Source organism: Mauremys reevesii, linkage group 1 (assembly GCF_016161935.1).
Source record: "Mauremys reevesii isolate NIE-2019 linkage group 1, ASM1616193v1, whole genome shotgun sequence".
NCBI classification, from domain to species: domain Eukaryota; kingdom Metazoa; phylum Chordata; order Testudines; family Geoemydidae; genus Mauremys; species Mauremys reevesii.
In genome coordinates this window covers 208,708,342-208,726,698 of record NC_052623.1, presented here as the reverse complement: position 1 = coordinate 208,726,698, position 18,357 = coordinate 208,708,342, and the positions used below count along the sequence as shown (strand labels likewise).

The window sequence follows — 18,357 nt, the reverse complement described above, 5'->3', positions numbered from 1 at the left end:
GAGCTGGGAGCAGCTCTGCATATTATTTACAGCACACGCCTGTTCCTCTGAATGGCCTGGGGGACATCCAAAACCTTGCAGGTAACCAGGTGTTGGGAGAACCAGCAATGCTGGTAACTAACGTAGGGCTAGCTGGGAGACACTCTGCACACTCGGGTAAGTAGGGATTTTGGGATCAAGGGAATTTGGATAACTGGAATTATGCTGCGCTGTTATTTGTACTGGGGTAGCACCTCAGAGCCCCCGTCAGGAACTAGGACCCCATTGTGCGGGGTGCTGTACGAACACTGAACAGAACGATGGTCCCTGCCCAAAGAGCTGACTGTCCTGCACTGGAGGGTGCCTGAAACCACTTGGACCAGTGTCACTTGGCATTAGCATGGGGATCTGCAGACAGCTCATCTTTCCAACTCATGCTGCTCAAAACAAGGCTACAGCATCGTAGTCAATGGCAGCCCGCTGCTTTGGCTGGCTGGATATCTGTGACTATAGGCCCCCCCTTCTCTCCCTCTCCCCCCCCCCAAAAGAAAACACAGACAACCCATCACAGTGCTTGTGGGAGGAGGAGGAAGCTAGGATTTGGTATCCAGTGGGGAGCCATTCTGAGGCAGTGGCAGGAGGACGTGCCGCGGGCTGTAGATGGCATAGACTAGCTGGTATTCAGCGCCGTTAGCCTAGTGAGGTGGCAGTGCCCACTGGGGTTCTCAGCCAGGGCTGCAGTCTAATCCCTGCCCTACGTTAACAGCAGGCTTTTACCCTGTGGTGGTTCTTCACGTTGCAGTAATAAGTGCTTCCTCCCTCTAAGTTGCTTCCATCCCCCACTGCTCCTTAGCTCCTTGCCCATCTACACCTGTTCCTGTCCAAGCTCCCTGAACCCCATGCCAGTGGCCCCCTGCACATTGTGAAGGTGCTGCCTTGTGCTGCTTCGGTTCTGAGGATGGGCAGGCACATGGAGGACAGGCCAGAGAGAGGGCTGGTTCCTGGTATGGGGTTGGCAGCACCCAGGCAAGACTAGCTGCAAGGAGTTCCTACCTGACCCGATTTTCCTATCCACAGGGTCTTGCTCTTTCAGGGGCCTCTCACCAGAAGCACACACCTGACTCACCAGCCAGAGCATCATCCCTAGTTCCCCAGTCACAGTCCCATCTGCCTCAGGCACAGGCTGAGTTCCTGACCTGCCCTCCCCTGCTCGGCAAATCCACCTCCTGAGCCATCCATGTAAAAGGTCCTCAGGGGCTTCAGAGCCTCTCACACGTGGCGGGGTTGGAATTCCTGCATCCCGAGGGAAGCCAGAAGCATGGGGGCAGCTAGGAAGCAGACATGGTGCACAGAAACAGGCTAGGGAAGGGACAGTCTTTGGGAGGGAGTTGGATGGGGCCCTGTAACTTTTACCTCCAGTAGACCTGCAACACCCAGGGCCAGCCCGGCAGGCACAAGCCTACTTTCCTCCAGGGACAACCCAGTTTCTCAGGAAGCCAGTCATCCCCCAGGAGAGGGCAGCGGTCCCTGTCTGTCCCAGCCTATCCCCCCAAAAGCTCTCCCACCTTGCTGGATTTCAGTGCCCCTATTTCTCTCTCCACATGTCCCTGGTGGTGATAGCCTTTCAGTGTTGGGCCCTGTGATTCCCAGGTGCCATCCAGCTGGGTGCTAGCTAGATTCGAGGGTGGCTTCAGCAGGATGCTAACCCTGTTGCTGAGAGGGTTACAAGATCATTCATTGTGTCAGTGCTGTTCCTGCCGGTGAAGCCGCCCCTCAGAGCTTTCTTACCAAGCAGTGCCCTAAAGCCCTGCGGGTGACGGTGACTCTGTCTTCCACTTGCAGGTCATGGCAACGTGGTGGGACGAGGCCGTTCTTTTCCGGGTTGGCCTGAAGCTGGAGGAGTTCCGTGACACGACCAGGAAGCCAGCCATTTATTACGACGTCCTCGCATGACAGGAGTCCCAGAAAGGAGATGCTGTGATTGTTCCGGTCTGATCCGACTGAGCATTACTGGGAAAGGAGTTACTGCTTTTAACATTGATCTCAATGAGGGGTGGCGGCGGCAGCAGCAGGGCTGTTTACATAGTGGAATAGTAGAGTTTGTTCTAGGATGATATTTATTCCCATGCAGGGTCAATGCTGCCCTCAGGTGCAGGGGCTGTAAGAGGATACCAGTCTACGCATGGATGTGGGGCTAATGGATGGGTGCAGAAACACAATTTATTTTTGTAGTTAGGTTCAGTTTGAGGTGCTATATGGATAGGACCAGCCAGGGATGCTCTCAGGATGACCTCCTATACATGGGCTGCACTAGTAAAAATCAGCTATGGGTGCACAGCTCCCCCAGCCTTCCATGGGAGGTGGGAGGACATCCCTGGCACAATGCAGCCCATGGTCCTCAAGTAAATCCTTTTGCCCTAATTACACTCTAGAAAAGGGGAATGAAACACTGCACTTTTCTGGGTGTTATGTTTTTTCTGTTTTGTTTGGGCAGGGGAGGCAGTATCCCTGCTGCAGCAGGAGAGTTTTTCCACTCAGGATAATTTAATAGGATCTGACGGCTCCTGGAGCCAAGTAGGTGGTGCATATAAAATGTTGTCATAGGACCAGTCTCTCTTGCAGTGTATGTGATAACTAAAGAAACTAAACAAAACTCTGCAGGAACATAGGAAAATGAAGTCTTTTAAAGTTGCTTTTAGATTTCTGCTGCTTCCCCACCTCTGCTGGCAGAATAACTTGGCATTTTTTGTTAGTGTGGGTTTTCCCTGTGAAACTGGGAAATGTTATGAATGGAGCCCTTCGTAGAGCCTGAGGGTGGGATGCACAGAACTGCAGAAGCCCAACAAGCATGTCTAACTGCAGCACAGCAGTAGGTAAGAGGTCATAAGGGCTGGGTCATTATATCCCTTCTAACAGCCAGCACCTCCTGCTAAGAGTTGCTGGAGGAGCTATCTAAGCACTGAAAGGGGAACTAAACTGTGGACCAAGGAGAGGGCAGCTCTCCCTGCGTAGGAGGGATTTTTACTGGTCCACCCTCTTATGCGTCCAAAAAGCACATGCTGAACCCTGTTTACCACAGCCAGTCTCTGCTCTTGTTTCCCTGAAGAGGCCAGGGCCAGCTAAAGATCACAACCTATAGGAAAACTTCTTGCCTTAAGTTCTCATAGGCACCTTTCTCTACCCTCTGGGATGGCTTGAGCAGTGGCATATTAGTGCCTAGGCCAACTAGGCCTAGGGGGGCAAATTTGCAAGGGTGGCATATTTGCTCGAACCCACTCCCTCTTCCCCAAATCCCTGGCCCCCCTCCTCCCCCCTCCAGGGGTGCTGCACTTCCCTCCTTACACCTCTGTCCCAGGCTTGCAGTGCGAAAGTGCTGGCAGGGAGGGAGAAGGGAGAAGCGAGTAGCAGTGCACTCGGAGGAGGCAGAGCAGAGGTGAGCTGGGGCCCACGGCCATGGGGAGTAACCCGGGTGGGGCTGGGAACCGTTCCCTGCCCCAGCTCACCTCTGCTCTACCGCTGCCATCCCGAGTGCGCCGCAACTCCCCTTCTCCCCCCTCCCTCCCTCCCAGGCTTACTGTGGGGGGCAGCAAATTTGTTAATCCGCCATGGGGCTTGAGGCTTCTGCCTGCCCTTTCGCGTTCAGCTTAGTCACTTTATCAGAGCAAGAAAAGGCCTAGCACTAAACGTTAGTAGGTGGTAGGGCTTCTAGCTGAGACTAAAGAGATGCACTTACCAGGGAAGCTCCTGGATTCGTTCAATATATTCTTCCTGCTACACCCTCTCTTCCAGGTTTTAAATATAAAGTTGTTGCAAAAGCCAGTGTAGGACAAGAGCCACACCCATTTCCCTGACTAGGAAATGGTGGAGCTTTCAGTGCAGGAAGCAAAGGGAAGTTTTGTTTTGAAACCCCTCTCAATCCATTTTCATCTTCTAAATGGACCTGACCTTACACTGAGGATTAAGACTGCTTGTTTCATAGCATTCAAATGGAAATGCACCCCAGTGGCCCCTACTGTTGTCTCTACCTTCAGTTCCTGCTGGGAAACATCAGCAGCCACTGCTAATTGCTAGCATCACTGGCAGTTAGAGATTGTGAAACTGCTGGGATCTTTGAATGTTTTTCAGTTCCTCTCTACTGTAACTATGTAGCTAAGCAATGAGAACTAGGCTCTGGTATCTTCCTCTGAAGAGCAACAGCCTTATCACTGATAAACAAATACTTTATCCACTGTAACCTTAATTCTAGTTTGGTACATTTCTGTGGAGGGGCTACAAGTGTCTGTGTATTGCCTAAAGGCACTAGGAGACTTTACCGGCATGTCCTGCATTGGGATGGTTATGGATGATCACTCAAATAAACAAGTTCTCTCTTTCTCTGCTGAGTCTGCTCTTTGTAGGTGACTGAGTCTCTATTTGCAGGGGTGACCTCAAAACGTTGCTGTGAAGAGGGCCAGGGGGTACTAGAAATGTATTTTGCTCTGATTCAAATTCATGTAAAGTATGTCCTGATACCCCAGTGATGAGAACCTTCTACTAGCCATGTTATAAACTGCCAGCCGCAACTCAGGGGGTGGGGGGACCCTAAACTGCTTCAAGTCCACTCCAGTGCCATGGGAGTGCAAGACCTGGTCTGAGTTTGGCCCATTCTATAAACCAGGGGAACTCCTCTTCTGCTCTGAAGAATCAATCCCTTCTGGGTGGAATGGATCACATCCCCTTAGCCTCTGAAAGAAAATCAATGCACTGGATGTCTCCCAGCTAGTCCTATGTTAGTTAACAGCATTTCTGCCTGAGGGCTAGATCCACAAAGTGATTTAGATGCTCAACTGCCACTTTAGGTACTTAAAATTCAAAATTTAGATCCTCAAAACCATCACTCAGCTACCTCCTAATCTTGTAGGTGCCCAAATTCCCCTGGCATCTAAAAATCTGTGGCTGAGCATGTGCACAGCTTCCTCAAGCCAGGAACCAGAGCCCCAGGAGGCTCCTCAAACCAGGCATTACCCCACTTGGCTTGATTGTAGGGCCTGAAATGGTAGGTGGTCAGGAACAGGGACTTGGACTTGAATTTGGGCCTCCCATCTCCCAGAGGAGTGCTCTAACTTACTGATAGCAATAAAAGTCTAATCCTCCCAAGCCTAAATGTCAATTTCACCAACACACACACACAGACTGATGGAAAAAATACTTCCAGTGATAACTAATTTACAGATAGGCAAAATAAGAAAAATGGCTTGAACTTAGAGTAAATAACTGTCAATCAAACTCCTATTTTGACAGGTGGTGTTGACAATGTGTGTAAACAGCTAAAGCTTCAACTTTCTGACTCAATAGCAACTTATTAAATAATTGTCTGACACCCCCCCTCATTTTGCACAACTCTGAAATGTAAATAAAAAAAATGCTTAAAAACAAACATCGCTCTTATCCAGTAAAATTGTAAAAAGAAAAATCCAATGCTGCCAAGCCTACTTGCTAAGCAGGAGAGTTACTCATTCTCTGGCCTTAATGACCATTCCATTATTTGTACAAAGTGGGGTGGTATCACTAGGGAGCATAGCAAGAGCCCTACAGCATAATAGCCCAGAACTCAGGGGTCAGAGCACTCTTGTGAGAGATGAGTTCAAATCCTTGCTCCCCATCTGGCAGAGAAAGAGCCTGGACCTGGGTCTCCCACATCCCAGTTGAGTGCTCTTACCCAGGGCTAAGATGGCACTGGTTTTTGTGGTGAGCTAGATACCTAACTAAAGGAGAAGGAGAGAGGGAGGTGCTTCCCTCCAAACTGGAGCTAGGTGCTCACATCCCTTTGTGATAGCTCCCACTTCACCTTGCTGCCTCTCATGGATCCCATTCTTGGGCACCTAATGGAGGGCTGTCGATTCTACTAGGCACCTGAGCACCTGTTAGGCAGTGCAATGCTGAATTTAAGTTCTTTTGTGGATTTAGTCCTAGCTTCTGTGCTAAGCCCTGGCACAGACCTTGAGCTGCTACAGCAGCAAAATGCTTTTCCTCTCTGTGTCACCAGAGGGGCATGCATGTCCCAGAGCAGCATGTGCCTGTGCAAAAAGCTCTTGGTATTAAGCCATCGGAGGAAATCCTCTGGAAACCCCCTGGTTTTAGTTCCCTTTGTTGATTAGTCTCCACCACTGGGTTTGTTCACACTTCCATGGTAGGAGGCAAGTTCTCTACCTTGTAACAGACTCCTCCTGCCCCCCAAGAGAGGGCTTGAGACACAGTGGCAGTGCGATTGTGTGAGCAAAGCAGACACAGTGACCAGACGCACAAGCCTGTTGCTTCACATAACTGTATGTATGGATATAGATATACGGTATATACACACTGATTGTATAGATATATATAAAATAACACCTTGTTTATAAAGCGACATTTAATTGCCACTTGCCCCCTTCCCGCCCCACAAAACAATAGTATACAAAATATAAAATATCTTAAATATTTATAAACAGCGCAAGAAAAAATAGAACTGTACGAAAATAGTTTTTCTGACGTTCCCTCCCCTCCCCCCCACCCCCACCCCTTGGAGCGTTTGGCAGGTTAATGTGCCTTGAGTCCGTAGCTGTTGAGGGGGTAAGAGTAGGCCCTGCCCAATACTATCCGGTCCCGGAGGAGCTTAAATAAGACATAGTAGTTGCAGAAGAGGATGAGGGCCATGGAGAGGGTGTGGTTCCACTTCTCCGAGCGCAGCAGGGAGTACAGCTGGTAGCAGACGACACTGCCTTCGATGAGGATAAGCAGGTTAAGCAGCCGTAATGGACGGTGAAAGAGGAACTGCAGTGGGGGGAAAAAGATCTGCATGTTTGTGGTTTGCTCTGGTAAAGAAGCTGACAGAGTATTTTTGTAGCAGTTGTAAGGCCTGGGGCATTGGGGTAAATACTCTGTAATGTCCAGATCAGCTGCTAGCCGGTAGCCAAGAAAAATGCTCTGGCAATCTGGATTCCCTGCTTTGTAATGCATTACTGTGCCAGGCAGCAATGCTACAGCGATGCTGGAGAATGGCTAATGGCATATGCTGCTGCTGTGGACTTGAAAGTGCTTTCAAGTTCCCTGAGCGCTGTGAGTAGAAAGCCGCTCTGCCCAGAACCAGCAGAAGGAGATTACCCAGGGCTGAAATCCCTTCCCCTTCCAACCCTGACTGACAAGAGAGTTTGCTATCTGTGGCTCATTCAATCGTTGGCCTTTTTGCTGTGACTGCCAACAAGAGTGCCCATTTGGGACACAGGAGCTGAACTGAGATTCACCCGTGTGTTAAACACAGGCCCCAAACAGGTGCATGCTAACCTAGGTGAACACTGCAACAGACAATACAGGCTCCATCTCTCCCTCCCACTCTGCTGAACTACCAGGCCCTCAAAGTACCAGAGCAACTTTTTGAATTTCAATTCTTTTGCCATTTTCAGCTGTCAGGGCAGCAGCAGCTGGCAACAGGCCACATCTAGAATTAAACATCTGCAAAACTACAGGGGGCCCTATATTTAAAACAAAACTACTTGAACTGAGAGAAAAGAAAATAAAGGGGACCTATAATTAGGAAAGAAAGCCAGGCCTTCTGGGGACTCAACCTAAAAGCAATCCAACCACCTTAAATCTTATTCTTCGCTAGTTACTAACCTGCAGTTGTTTCAGTAAGAGGTTTAGCACCAAGAGTGCAACAAATCTATGAAGTATGTGTTTATGGCAGAAGTGGAGCTCTGTATCTAGTGCCAGTCTGCAGTGCACAATAGAAAACTTTAGAGGGCCCTGAGGGAACGAGCTTTAAATTAAGAAAAGGGTGGGACCAGGCCCTGGTTTTGCTGGATTAGAGAATCTAGTTTATTCCTTCTGCCTGACTTTCAATTCAGTCTCATCTCAACCTGCACTGCTGCAGCGGTGCTCAACCCCCCCTCCCACTCCTGATGTGTCATTCTGGGAGACGAGATACTTGCATAAAAGCGGGCGTGGGAGACATCTGAAGGCACTGCTACATTGTAAGGCCCTACTGCCTTGTACAGGCATCGACTGTGTCGCACCAGCACGCCCTGTGGCCAGATTGTACTTTCTGACCAGCTGAGGAGAAAAAGAAAGAGACGTGCCATTAGCCCAAAGGAGGCAGCGGGTGGTGATGGTGGGAGAAACGGGGGGAAGAGAGGGGTGAGTGTGTGTTGCCTAGATCAGCTCAAGAGCTCATGTCTCATGAGAGAATTTCAGTGCAACTGCCAAAAGCAGGCGAGTATCATTATTCTTTTCAGGGAAACAGAGACATGGAGTGGTGACAAGACCACAGAGGGAGTCTAAGCTGAAGTCAGGAATAAGTCAGAGCCCCATTAATAAGGATAAGATGTCACAGAGGTCATGGATTCTGTGACTTCCAGAGACCTCCATGACATTTTCCACCTCAGCCCTGGGGCAGCAGGGCAAGAGCTCCCAGCCTTCAGGGGACCCCCACCAGCTCCCAGTCACCGGCCCCGCAGCTCCAAGCCGTCGCAGCAGGGGGACCCTGGATCCCCAAGCGAGCGGGTGCTGGACCTCCCCACAGCAGGGCTTGTGCTCTCATCCTCCTCCCCAGAATTCAGTCATTCCCTGTCAGCCCTCCCCCGCCCCCATTATTTTTAATAAAAAAGTCAGACAGGTTATGGGCTTCCATGAATGTATTGCCCACATCCTGTCTGTGACTTTTTCTAAAACGTGACAAAATCTTAACCTTACCCTTACCGCAAGGCCCAAATGGCTCCCACCACAAGAACCAAGAGCACTTTGTCTTAGTGTCAGTGGGGCTGTTAGGAAAGCATCCCACCACCCAGTGTGAACTAACTGCTCCGGGTGGTTGCAAGAGCATGAGAGAGAGTCCCAGGGGAACAAGAGCCAGCGCTGTCAGGGCACTGCCACAAGGAAGCTGACAGTGCTCACGGGTGGGGAGTGCTGGTAGCACAGACAGAGCAGAACAGCCATGACCTTTCCATCTAATACTAGGAAGAATGGAGAAGCTTCCTCACTGTACACCCAGCAGGCAAAGAACAGCCGCATCTTAGAATGCCCTTGTTTAATGGGCAGAGCGCACTGAGCCCTCCCAGCCTGCACTTACATGTGCTGTGGGGCGTTGCTGTATGAGCCGTGTTCTAGCTTCTGCCACTTGCCCAGGTGGGCGGCCGATCTGTGCAGCAGGTCGCAGTACTTGGGGGGCAGCAGCTGCGTGGTGAGCATAACGAAGGCGTTGATCCACACCATGATGAGGTGCTCGCAGGACCAGCGCATGTCGTAGTACTGGGAGCTCTGCAAGAGACCAGATGGGAAGTTAGCGCCACTGGCACGTTACAGCAGAGAGCGCAGGGGGGTGCTGTGTGCACCCAGCAGACCAGCTCCAGACTTCACAGGCATGCACTGCCCAGCCAGTGAGTTTGGAGGGTTACCACCTAGGAGACACCTCAGAGTTCCTTCTCCTGGGCCTAGAGGCAGGGGAGTGATGTACCTGTGCATCTCCTCCCACAGCAGCTGATACCAGAAGGGTAGCTGAGCCATGGAGTGTACATGGACCAGGGTCGCGCCATGGATTGTGGAGCCCTTTCCCTTCATTGCAGCAGATTAATGATCAGACAATCTTAACAAGCTCCTGTCACACAACAATGGACAACAGAAACTGGGATGGCTTTGGAAGTCCCTGATTTCTTAGTTAATAGACATGGAGCCTGGCACAATTTAGAGAACCAACACACAGCCCCGGCACCAACACTTCACATCTTTGGTTCAGGTCCAGACTTCCCTGCTGGCCCTGTTCTACAACAGGCCGAACCAAAACCCCCGATCTGAACACGCACACCCCAACCTTTGGCAAAACTTGGGAGGTGAACATGGCAGCTGGTACCCACTTGTGGCACGACCACAGTTATCTGTCGGTCTGGGGAAGAGAATGGGGGTTAGTAAACGGGGAGGGGACCAGGTGCATCACGTGTATGGCAATACCTATCCGCCAACCAGGAGCGGTACTAGTGCATTCCAGATGCAGCCACACTCCACCATCCAGGCTGCCAAAGGGGAGACAGAGAAAAGGGGATTAACCAGAAATCTGGCACATCAACGATTTCGTGCAAAACTGAGGAGGCAGCGGCGACGGGGGGAAGTGGCAGAGAGAGCGCCAGAGATGGACAACAGCTACCTTCACGAAGCACAGCGGCAGGAAGGCCACGTAGTAGGCACTGAAGAGGGAGTTGAAGAGAACCTCCTTGATCCTGCGGTTGAAGTCCGCTTTTAGGCACTCCACCTCATTGCGGATGAGGTCTGGGGAGAGGGGGCAACTGTGGGTTGGGATGGCCGTAGGGTTATTGAACTGTTCTTTCAGGGACTCCCGCAGGAGGGAGAGGAAGTCTTTGGGTTTCACCAGGCTGCCAATGCCTGAGGTCCCATCATCCACCATCTGATCCTGCACCAGGTAGCTGCAGTCGGTTGGGAGGGGCTGCGCTCTGCTGTCTTGGTGGAAGCAGCACAGGGGAACGTAGACACCAAACCTGTGGGAAAGGAGGGTGAGATGGCTGCTGTCCACATGCGAGACCAAATGCCATCACTGAGCAGACACAAACATGCTCCAGGGAGAAAGCCCATGGAAGCCAGCACTGTCTGGTACTCAGAGCCCAATGGTCTCCTCCCTTCTCCTTGTAAGGTACAGAGCCTCAGCGTGGCACAGAGTTCTCTCTCTAAAATTCTTGGCTAGGAGACCCGTGAGCCCACCCACAGGCTTCAGAGGTTCAATAAACCCACTTACTACTAACAGTACATCCACAACTTCTCTCCATGGCTCCAGGGCTAATGGCTCCCCTCTCCTTCAGACACCCCCCCACCCACACACTCCTACTCAACTGGGGCTCAGAAGCCAGGAGCTCATGGCCCCATCCTTTCCCCAAGGTAAGAGCAATACTCACGGGTAGCCCAAGAAGAGGAGGTTGAGCACAGAATGGCTGCGGAAGAGATTGACCAGAGTCCAGCAAAGTACCCAACCGCACAGCGTGAGCAGCACCAGGCGCGCCATAATCAGTGCCATGTAGTGAATCACTGACGTTGCGCCCACCTGAGAGGCCTGCGAATTCAAAACCCAGAAGAAAGAATTACCTAGTGCCATGGTATGTCTGTGTGGCAGGCACTTGAGGAGAAGAAAGAGGGTCAGCAGGATTCCAGAAGGAGGTGGAGGGACTGCTGCCCTCTTCCCCAGGAACAGAGATCCCCTTAATTCAGTGATGGTGAGGGGTGTTGGGAGGTAGCTCTTATATCCCATTCTTTGGGACAATCCAAAATATTAGTGACTATTTAGAGCTCAGCCTGAACCCACTGCAAGTGACAGGCCAGCACAATCCTGCAGCCCGCAGCTTCCTGCAGCTCCCATTGGCCAGGAACGACGAACAACGGCCACTGGGAGTTGCAGGGGGCCGTGCCTGCGGACGGTCAACGTAAACAAAATGTCTCGTGGCCCGCCAGTGGATTACCTTGATGGGCCACGTGCTGAAGGCTGACGACCCCTCTGCTAGGTTATTCCTACAATAGGGCCTTCTAAAGTTGAACCGCGAAGTAGGAAACAAGTATTTTGTTAGCCCTTTATTGCTCCATGATGATGAGACATGTTGCGTCTTGAACATTCTCTCTCCCTACTTCAGCAAATTTACAGGCTGCAGTCTTGCACGGAGAAGATAAAGTTGCAATAAAGGAATTATTTGTGGTCTCTGAAGAAGTTGGGGCAGATTATATTACGAAAAATTTCTTAAGAGTCAGCAATTGAGCAGGCCATATCAGAGATGCCTCAACAAGGGGTTTCAAGGCCCCATCATCATAGAAATCCAAGAACGGTCTAGGGGAGGCATTACTGAGGACGATATCGTAAGTGGAAATGATAGAACTCAGAGACAGAGAAGAGCTTTTGAGGTCCCACTTACTCCAGTCACTTGCTGAGCAGGGCAGCATTGCTCCCTACTGTATGTGCTCCAGTGCTCTGTCTGTTCCAGCTTTAACTATCCCAGTGGCTAGAGCTTCCAGCACTTGTCTTTTCACTTGTAAAACTGTTGGCAGCCCAAGTGATCTTTCCCAGCCCAAACTTAGACCACTGCTGCCCTCAAATAGACAGACACAATTCTCGGTGAAATCAAGGAATGTTGTGCTCCTGGGAGGCTTATGAAAAGCAACCAGAGCTGAAGAAGAGCAGGTCTACCAGCTACGCACATTTCCTATTTCACTAACTTCTCAGCCTATATTTTATAGCCATGAGGTTGAACTCGCTCGAATCTCTGACATTTCCCTTGTCTGGAAATCTCCTATTTTCCCCTCTAGATCATCAGAATTTAGCCTTGGTTGAACAACCTATTCTCTCCTTCACTGCCTCCTGACTCAAGTATTGAAATCCCCTTCGCTGCTCCTCCCAAATGCCTGCAGCCAGATGACTCCCACAGAGGAAGTGAGACCATTTCACCTCCTTCCAGTTCTCAAAGAGAGAACAAAAAGGCCAGGATGCTCCTGAATGCTACAGGGCAGGTGGGAGCTAGGGAGCAGAGCACAGCCCAGAGGTAAAGGGAGAGTTCCATGGGCACCATCAAAGCAGCATGCTCAGCCCGTCACATCCATAGTGAGGTGTTGGACATTTCAGCTGTTCTTCCCCACACATGAATTCACTCAGCTCACTAAAGACCTCTCTACGACCAGTACCTAGATGTGGTAGAGGAAGCAACTGCAGAATGTTACCTCGGAGATGAGGGCCCACACCAGCCTCCGCGCCAGCATCACCGTGATGAACGCCGCCAGGTGGTAATCAATGAGGTGAAAATTCTAAAGGAGGAAAAAGGAAAAAAGGTTTTCACCAGGAGAAGGCACCAGTGAAACCTACCTGGCGGGGGTGGGGCTGCTCGGCTTGCTGGAGGAGGAGAACCAAGAGCTTGATGAGCAAGCGTCAAGTCTGCCAGCTGTGGGGGAAGAGAAGCTAGCAAATTCGTCATGCTTGAGTCCCCTGGGGAGTGAAGAAGCAAGACATTCACCATACACAGGTCCCACCTCCCCTTAACAACTACAGCTTAGAAAGGAAACCCTGAGCCAAAGACAGATCTATAGTCAGTAGCATCTTGAGGAGCACTGCGCACAAATTCTCTTGGAAAGGTAAGATTACCAACCAGAAACAGGGTTCCCAAAATGCCGTTCCCAGAATTCCGCAAGGCAGCCTGCCTTGTTCTTTAGGCAGCAATATGGGCTGTGGAGACTACAAGTTCCAGCAGGCAATACTCCAGCTTGATTTGAGAACTGTCTAATACAGAGCTATGGCCTGTGGAGATAAGTTAACAGCAGCTGCAGTAGTATCAAATTAGATACAGCTTTTGGGCTCCTTGGAAACTGCCAATACAGCTGTCGAATGGGCTAAGCCTGGGTACCACTGAACTTGGTGTCTGGCACCTGGAAGTTCCTCGAGTGATTGAGAGCATTTGACTTCTGATAGGGGCAGAGATGAGATAACTGAGGTAGATTTTACAGAGAAGGTCTAAGACAAAACATTCTTTTTTCACAGAGAAGAGTGATCAGGTCTGTACTGTAGCTGAATTTCAAACAAACAGCGAAATAATTTCATTGCCAATAATGTTTATAGGTATGAATACTGAAAAGTCAAATCAAAATCTCATGTTTCAAAGAAGGATTACCACCCACCCCATGTGCAGTACTGCTTAACTGCATTCTGAGGAGGTCTGTCCTCCTTGGAAGCATCAGGAAAAAGCTACTACCCAAAGGCAGGATGCTCAGCTTGCTGGGCCAACCCAGTCTGACTCAATAGGGCAATGTTGATGCTTAAGGCCTACATTAAACTCAGTGGAGATCCTCAGCTGTTGTATATCAGTGTATCCGTCTCCTGTACCTATTCCTAACTCTGCTGCTGATTTGCTCTGTGACTCTCATGGAAATTCCAGCTATCTTCTTCAATTGGTTTCTGTTGGCCTCAGTTGCTTTTGACTACAGGAGTAGCCACCCCAAGAGCAAGGAGTCTAACAGACCCTTTGCTCCATCGCAAAACCAAGGTGAGTACTAGAACTGGTAAATATCAGATCAACATTTTCATCTACAATTTCCGCTAAGGGACCTTGCAGGTCACCTCTATAACCCTACCAGATTGGCGGATTGTGGGGCTTCTTTCACTCACTTATGTCAAATGCTCGTCGATCTCTGGATTGAAGGAGCCACAAGGAGAAGCTATGTAATGAGGAGACACGGGCTCTCTGAGGATTGGTGAGACACTCTGTACCTCGGGGAAACACTCCGCACCCCCAAGTTCATCCTTATAATATGATTGTGTGGTATCCAATGCAAAGTTTGTTATGTTGGGTGTCTTCAGAAGGCTCATGATGCACTGAGCATTGTGGTTGTAGTAATGATATAGGTTGTAATTTCATGTATATAGTTATAAGGCTGAAAATGTGTCCTTATGGCTTAAAACAAGCCCAGGCAAAACTCTCCAGGAGCAAAGGAGCAGTTCACACCTCATCAGCCCATGTATGGGACAAACCCAGCCCAGCCTCACAGGAACAACGTACACTGGCCTAGGCAGCAACAAAGGATCTGTTGGACTCTTGAGTGCAGTCACCCCCCTTCCCTTGGTCAGATTGGAACTGCAATGAGGTGGGGGGGGACCCAAGAAGGAAGAAACAACATGATAAAAGGGAGAGACGTTTGCCATGCTCTCTCTCTTCCACCTCCATCTACAGACACCACCACCAAGCGACTGAAGCACTGATCAAAGCAGAGAGCCTGGCTGAAGGGCAACCAGCCAGCCTGTGGTGAAAAGCATCTAAATTTGTAAGGGCACTGAAAGTGTTAAAATCAGCTTCGAATGCGTTTTACTTTTATTTTATTTGACCAAATCCAACTTCTTGTGCTTTGACTTATAATCACTTAAAATCTATCTTTTGTAGTTAATAAGTTTGTTTGTTTATTCTATCTGAAGCAGTTCATTTGGTTTGAAGCATGTCAGACACTCCTCTTGGGATAACTAGCCTGGTACATATGAATTTCTTTATTAAATTGACAAACTCATATAAGCTTGCAGCGTCCAGCGGGCATAAGTGGACACTGCAAGACGGAGGTTCCCAGGGTTGTGTCTGGGACCAGAGATATTGGCTAGTGTCATTTGGTTGCACAATCCAAGCAGCAGCTGGCCAAAAGTGCTCACTCATGTAGCTGGGAGCAGCTTACATGCTAGAGGCTGTGAGTGAACAGCCAGGGAGTGGGGATTCTCACAGCAGAGCAGGGTAAGGCTGGCTCCCAGAGTCGAGAATTGGTGTGACCTAGCAGATCACCAGTCCAGAGAACACCAGAGGGAACATCACAATGGGGAACTCACCAGAGAGGTGCAGGAGGCAGGGTGATTGTAGGGATACCACCAGACAGTCTTGTAGATATTGATGTACTGAATAAAGAGGGCCACTAGCAGGTAGATGAAGAAGAGGAATTCAAAGAGAAGGCTCCCGTCCAGTGGCAGGTCAGGGATCCGGCAGTGACGCACAGGCTCTGGGGTGATCAAGGCCGTTATGGGAGGAGCTGAGAGGCTGATTGCACTACCATTCCTGAAACAGACAGATGCCATTAATTGTAGGGTCAGCATCCTGCGCTGCCTCAAGCTGCCTCCCTAAGGTTTCAGGGTCATTACTGAATGGTGCGGGGGCATGGGATTAAGGAAAGCAGAACCTTGTTGACCAGAGTTTGCATCATTCACACATCTAGCACAGGGCAAGTAGATGCTCCCTACTCATCTTAACACAGTCGACACCCTTCCATAGATGCCTCAACTTCTCCAGGAGGTCAGAATTATTCTAACCATTTCACAGAGGAGGACTAAGGCATAAAGAAGAGAAGTTACTTCCCAACCTCATACCCTAGTGGCAGCGCATCTCCCCTTACACACACTTCTGTTCTAGCTTTCCTCCCACCCCACAGCAGAGGGGGAATCACGCCTATGCTGTGACACATTACAGTGATTCCCCAGTAACATTGCAGAGAACAGAGCGGAACGGGCTAGGATTGCTCAGTTCTAGGATTCACGGCCCCAAATCTTGCTGCTGGGGAAACAGATGGGAATTGTGCCTTCCTAGTCTCTATCACTCTGTCCTTTCCAGTAACACAGGGGGAATGCTATGCTTGTGAATAGGGCCACAATTCTCCCATTGGGACAGATATTAAAATATAAAACAAAGAGGAGACGTACAGGGAAATGGGTCAGTCAGTGGCACAGCCAGGGAGACAATCTAGGAATTCCCTTCTAACCGCCAGACCATACTCCTTCGGAGAGCCAAGAATAGAATGCAGGAGTCCTGGGTCCCAGCTTGTGCTCTAACCACTAGACCTACTCCCTCCCAGCGCCACTGAAAAGAACTCAAGGTTCTGGTCAGCCAATCTGCTGCTTCAGCCATTAGGTAAGACTGCTTCACAGAGCTTAGAACAGAACCCAGGATTCCTGGTTTCCAGGCTTCTGCTCTAACCATTAGAAAACACTGCCTCACTGTATCATAGTGTGTCTTGCTGGCCATACTGTCTTGTCCCACCTGTTTCTTAGACCAGTGCCGTTGCCACAGCTCCCGCCAACCAAAGTCTGGAGAGAAGGCAAAGCTGAACGGCTTAGCTGCTGCCGACTGGGTCCCCTCCTTCCACCGGGCATGACCAGGAACCGATCCACTTCCAGTGCCTCCAGCAGGCTCTGCCCTGAGACCCAGACAACAACCCCAAGGCCTTCCCAGCTCTGCAGGGGAGAAGGGGGGAGGAGGGGGAGAGAGAACAGTGGCATTAATTAAGATGAAAACTTCCGGTGATACACCTCACAGTTGAGACCAAGTCAACCCATCCACATTGATTTGCACAGAAACTTCTGGAAATCCTGGGACTCCTACCAATACTCTGGGACCACTGACCCTTTAAAACAATCTTAGGTCCCTTGTCTGCTGAATAAATAGGATGGAACAGTGCTTACAGGTAAACATTCAGACATATTAGAACTATGCCTTTAAGAAGTGACTGTGTAAATGAATAGTATAACCTTCTGTAGTATAACCTTGTGTAAATGAATAGTATAACCTTCTGTTGGCTGAGAAGCTGGACAGATGATCTCTAGTCACTAAGCAAAGAAGAATTATGTGCTCTAGTGTAACAGCAAGAATGAAATGAACCTCTCTTTGCTTCAGTGTAAGAAATTGTGAAAGATGTGCTGCTCTCCATAATTTTCTAAAACAATTTACAGTTGGAAAACAGTTTTTGAAGTTGGTGGATAATGAGGCTCTGTGTACACTGGACTTCAAACAGTGTCAGCTATTGACTAGTCTACAGCAAGTTTTAGCAAAACAGCATCTCACTCTACACTGGAAAAGAAAACCATATTACTGCATTGCTAGCAAGAGTCATGTTTAAACATGGTTCTAACTAAAACGGTTTGATTTCCAGAACAGACAGGGTCATAAGGTAGAAGATATATGTGTGTGTATATGTCAAGTGTATTGTGAGGTAGGAAACCAAAGTCCAATGGTATTAACCCGAGAGAGATGTGAATGTCTTACAATCACTCTCCGTCCTTTATAAAAGCAAGCTTTTTTAATGCATGTCAACTTATTAATTTCTTTAAACTGAAAACGAGCATGTGTTTACTTTTTTAAAAAAAAAAAATTCGATCCATCAGAGACTGTGCAGCTCAGATTAATAGTACAAAGCTGGATCTTCCGGCGCAGCAGTCACTGATTCCATGATTATTGTTTTCAAAATATATCTATGACTTAGCCTTACAGGATTTTAGTGGGATTTGATGGTTAACAGACAAATTAAGTGACAGCTGTAATTTGGAGCCTCAGTCCTGCAAGTCACTCCACGTTGGCCAACTTTCCAGGATCATGGCCTTGAAGGTGAAACCCAGACTAAAAGCACACTGACCTGTTTGTAAGTTTCTAAAAAAGTGTACCTTCCAATAAGTTAGAGCAAGAACTGAGCCTGAATCAAAGCCCTGCATCCGAACACCCCAAACTTCTAGGCAAATTTGGATCTGGCTTTAAAATTTGCATATGGCCCCATCTCTAATTATAAGCCAATTATCACCTCCTTTAAAATGCTAAGCAGTCATAGCTGGCAGAGATGCCAAGAAGTATGTTGAGCGAGTCAACACGTCCTCAAAGAACTTCCATTTTGTACTAAAATGTCTTATACATACTCTCCAGCTGAAGGCCAATTTACATAAAGTTTCAGGAAGATCAGTTGAGCTGTTTTTGAGATGACTATTTTGCAGGTGCCTCTGTAAAGGTGGCCTGAAAAACGGGGGGAAATGGACTAAAGACCTCCCACCTTTTTTAACCTGTTTATGTTTGTAAAGTAGAATTTCAAGTTTTGTCTAGAGTGGAAGACGTTACG

General features: G+C 49.2%; 2 protein-coding genes across 5 annotated transcripts in view; one reads left to right on the top strand and one right to left on the bottom strand.

Annotated features, from left to right (window-relative positions):
• Positions 1-4,447, top strand: part of LOC120400158 (fatty acid amide hydrolase-like) — a 39,480-nt gene extending 35,033 nt beyond the window's left edge. Inside the window, exon 20 of the mRNA XM_039528566.1 lies at positions 1,822-4,447. Coding sequence (XP_039384500.1) covers positions 1,822-1,932 — 111 coding nt within the window. The 3' untranslated portion in view covers positions 1,933-4,447. The remainder of the gene's footprint in view (positions 1-1,821) is intronic.
• A 1,764-nt stretch (positions 4,448-6,211) lies between these two features.
• Positions 6,212-18,357, bottom strand: part of TMEM39A (transmembrane protein 39A) — a 29,421-nt gene continuing 17,275 nt past the window's right edge. For 3 of the 4 annotated variants that reach the window (XM_039528452.1, XM_039528464.1, XM_039528458.1), the window contains exons 2-9: positions 16,518-16,711; positions 15,320-15,542; positions 12,688-12,771; positions 10,887-11,041; positions 10,127-10,475; positions 9,059-9,246; positions 7,923-8,043; positions 6,535-6,768 (exon numbers count right to left, since the gene is read on the bottom strand). In XM_039528452.1, coding sequence (XP_039384386.1) covers positions 6,535-6,768; positions 7,923-8,043; positions 9,059-9,246; positions 10,127-10,475; positions 10,887-11,041; positions 12,688-12,771; positions 15,320-15,542; positions 16,518-16,630 — 1,467 coding nt within the window. In that variant the 5' untranslated portion in view covers positions 16,631-16,711. Of the gene's footprint in view, positions 6,769-7,922; positions 8,044-9,058; positions 9,247-10,126; positions 10,476-10,886; positions 11,042-12,687; positions 12,772-15,319; positions 15,543-16,517; positions 16,712-18,357 lie in introns of all 4 variants that reach the window. The other variant, XM_039528449.1, reaches the window with a different exon arrangement.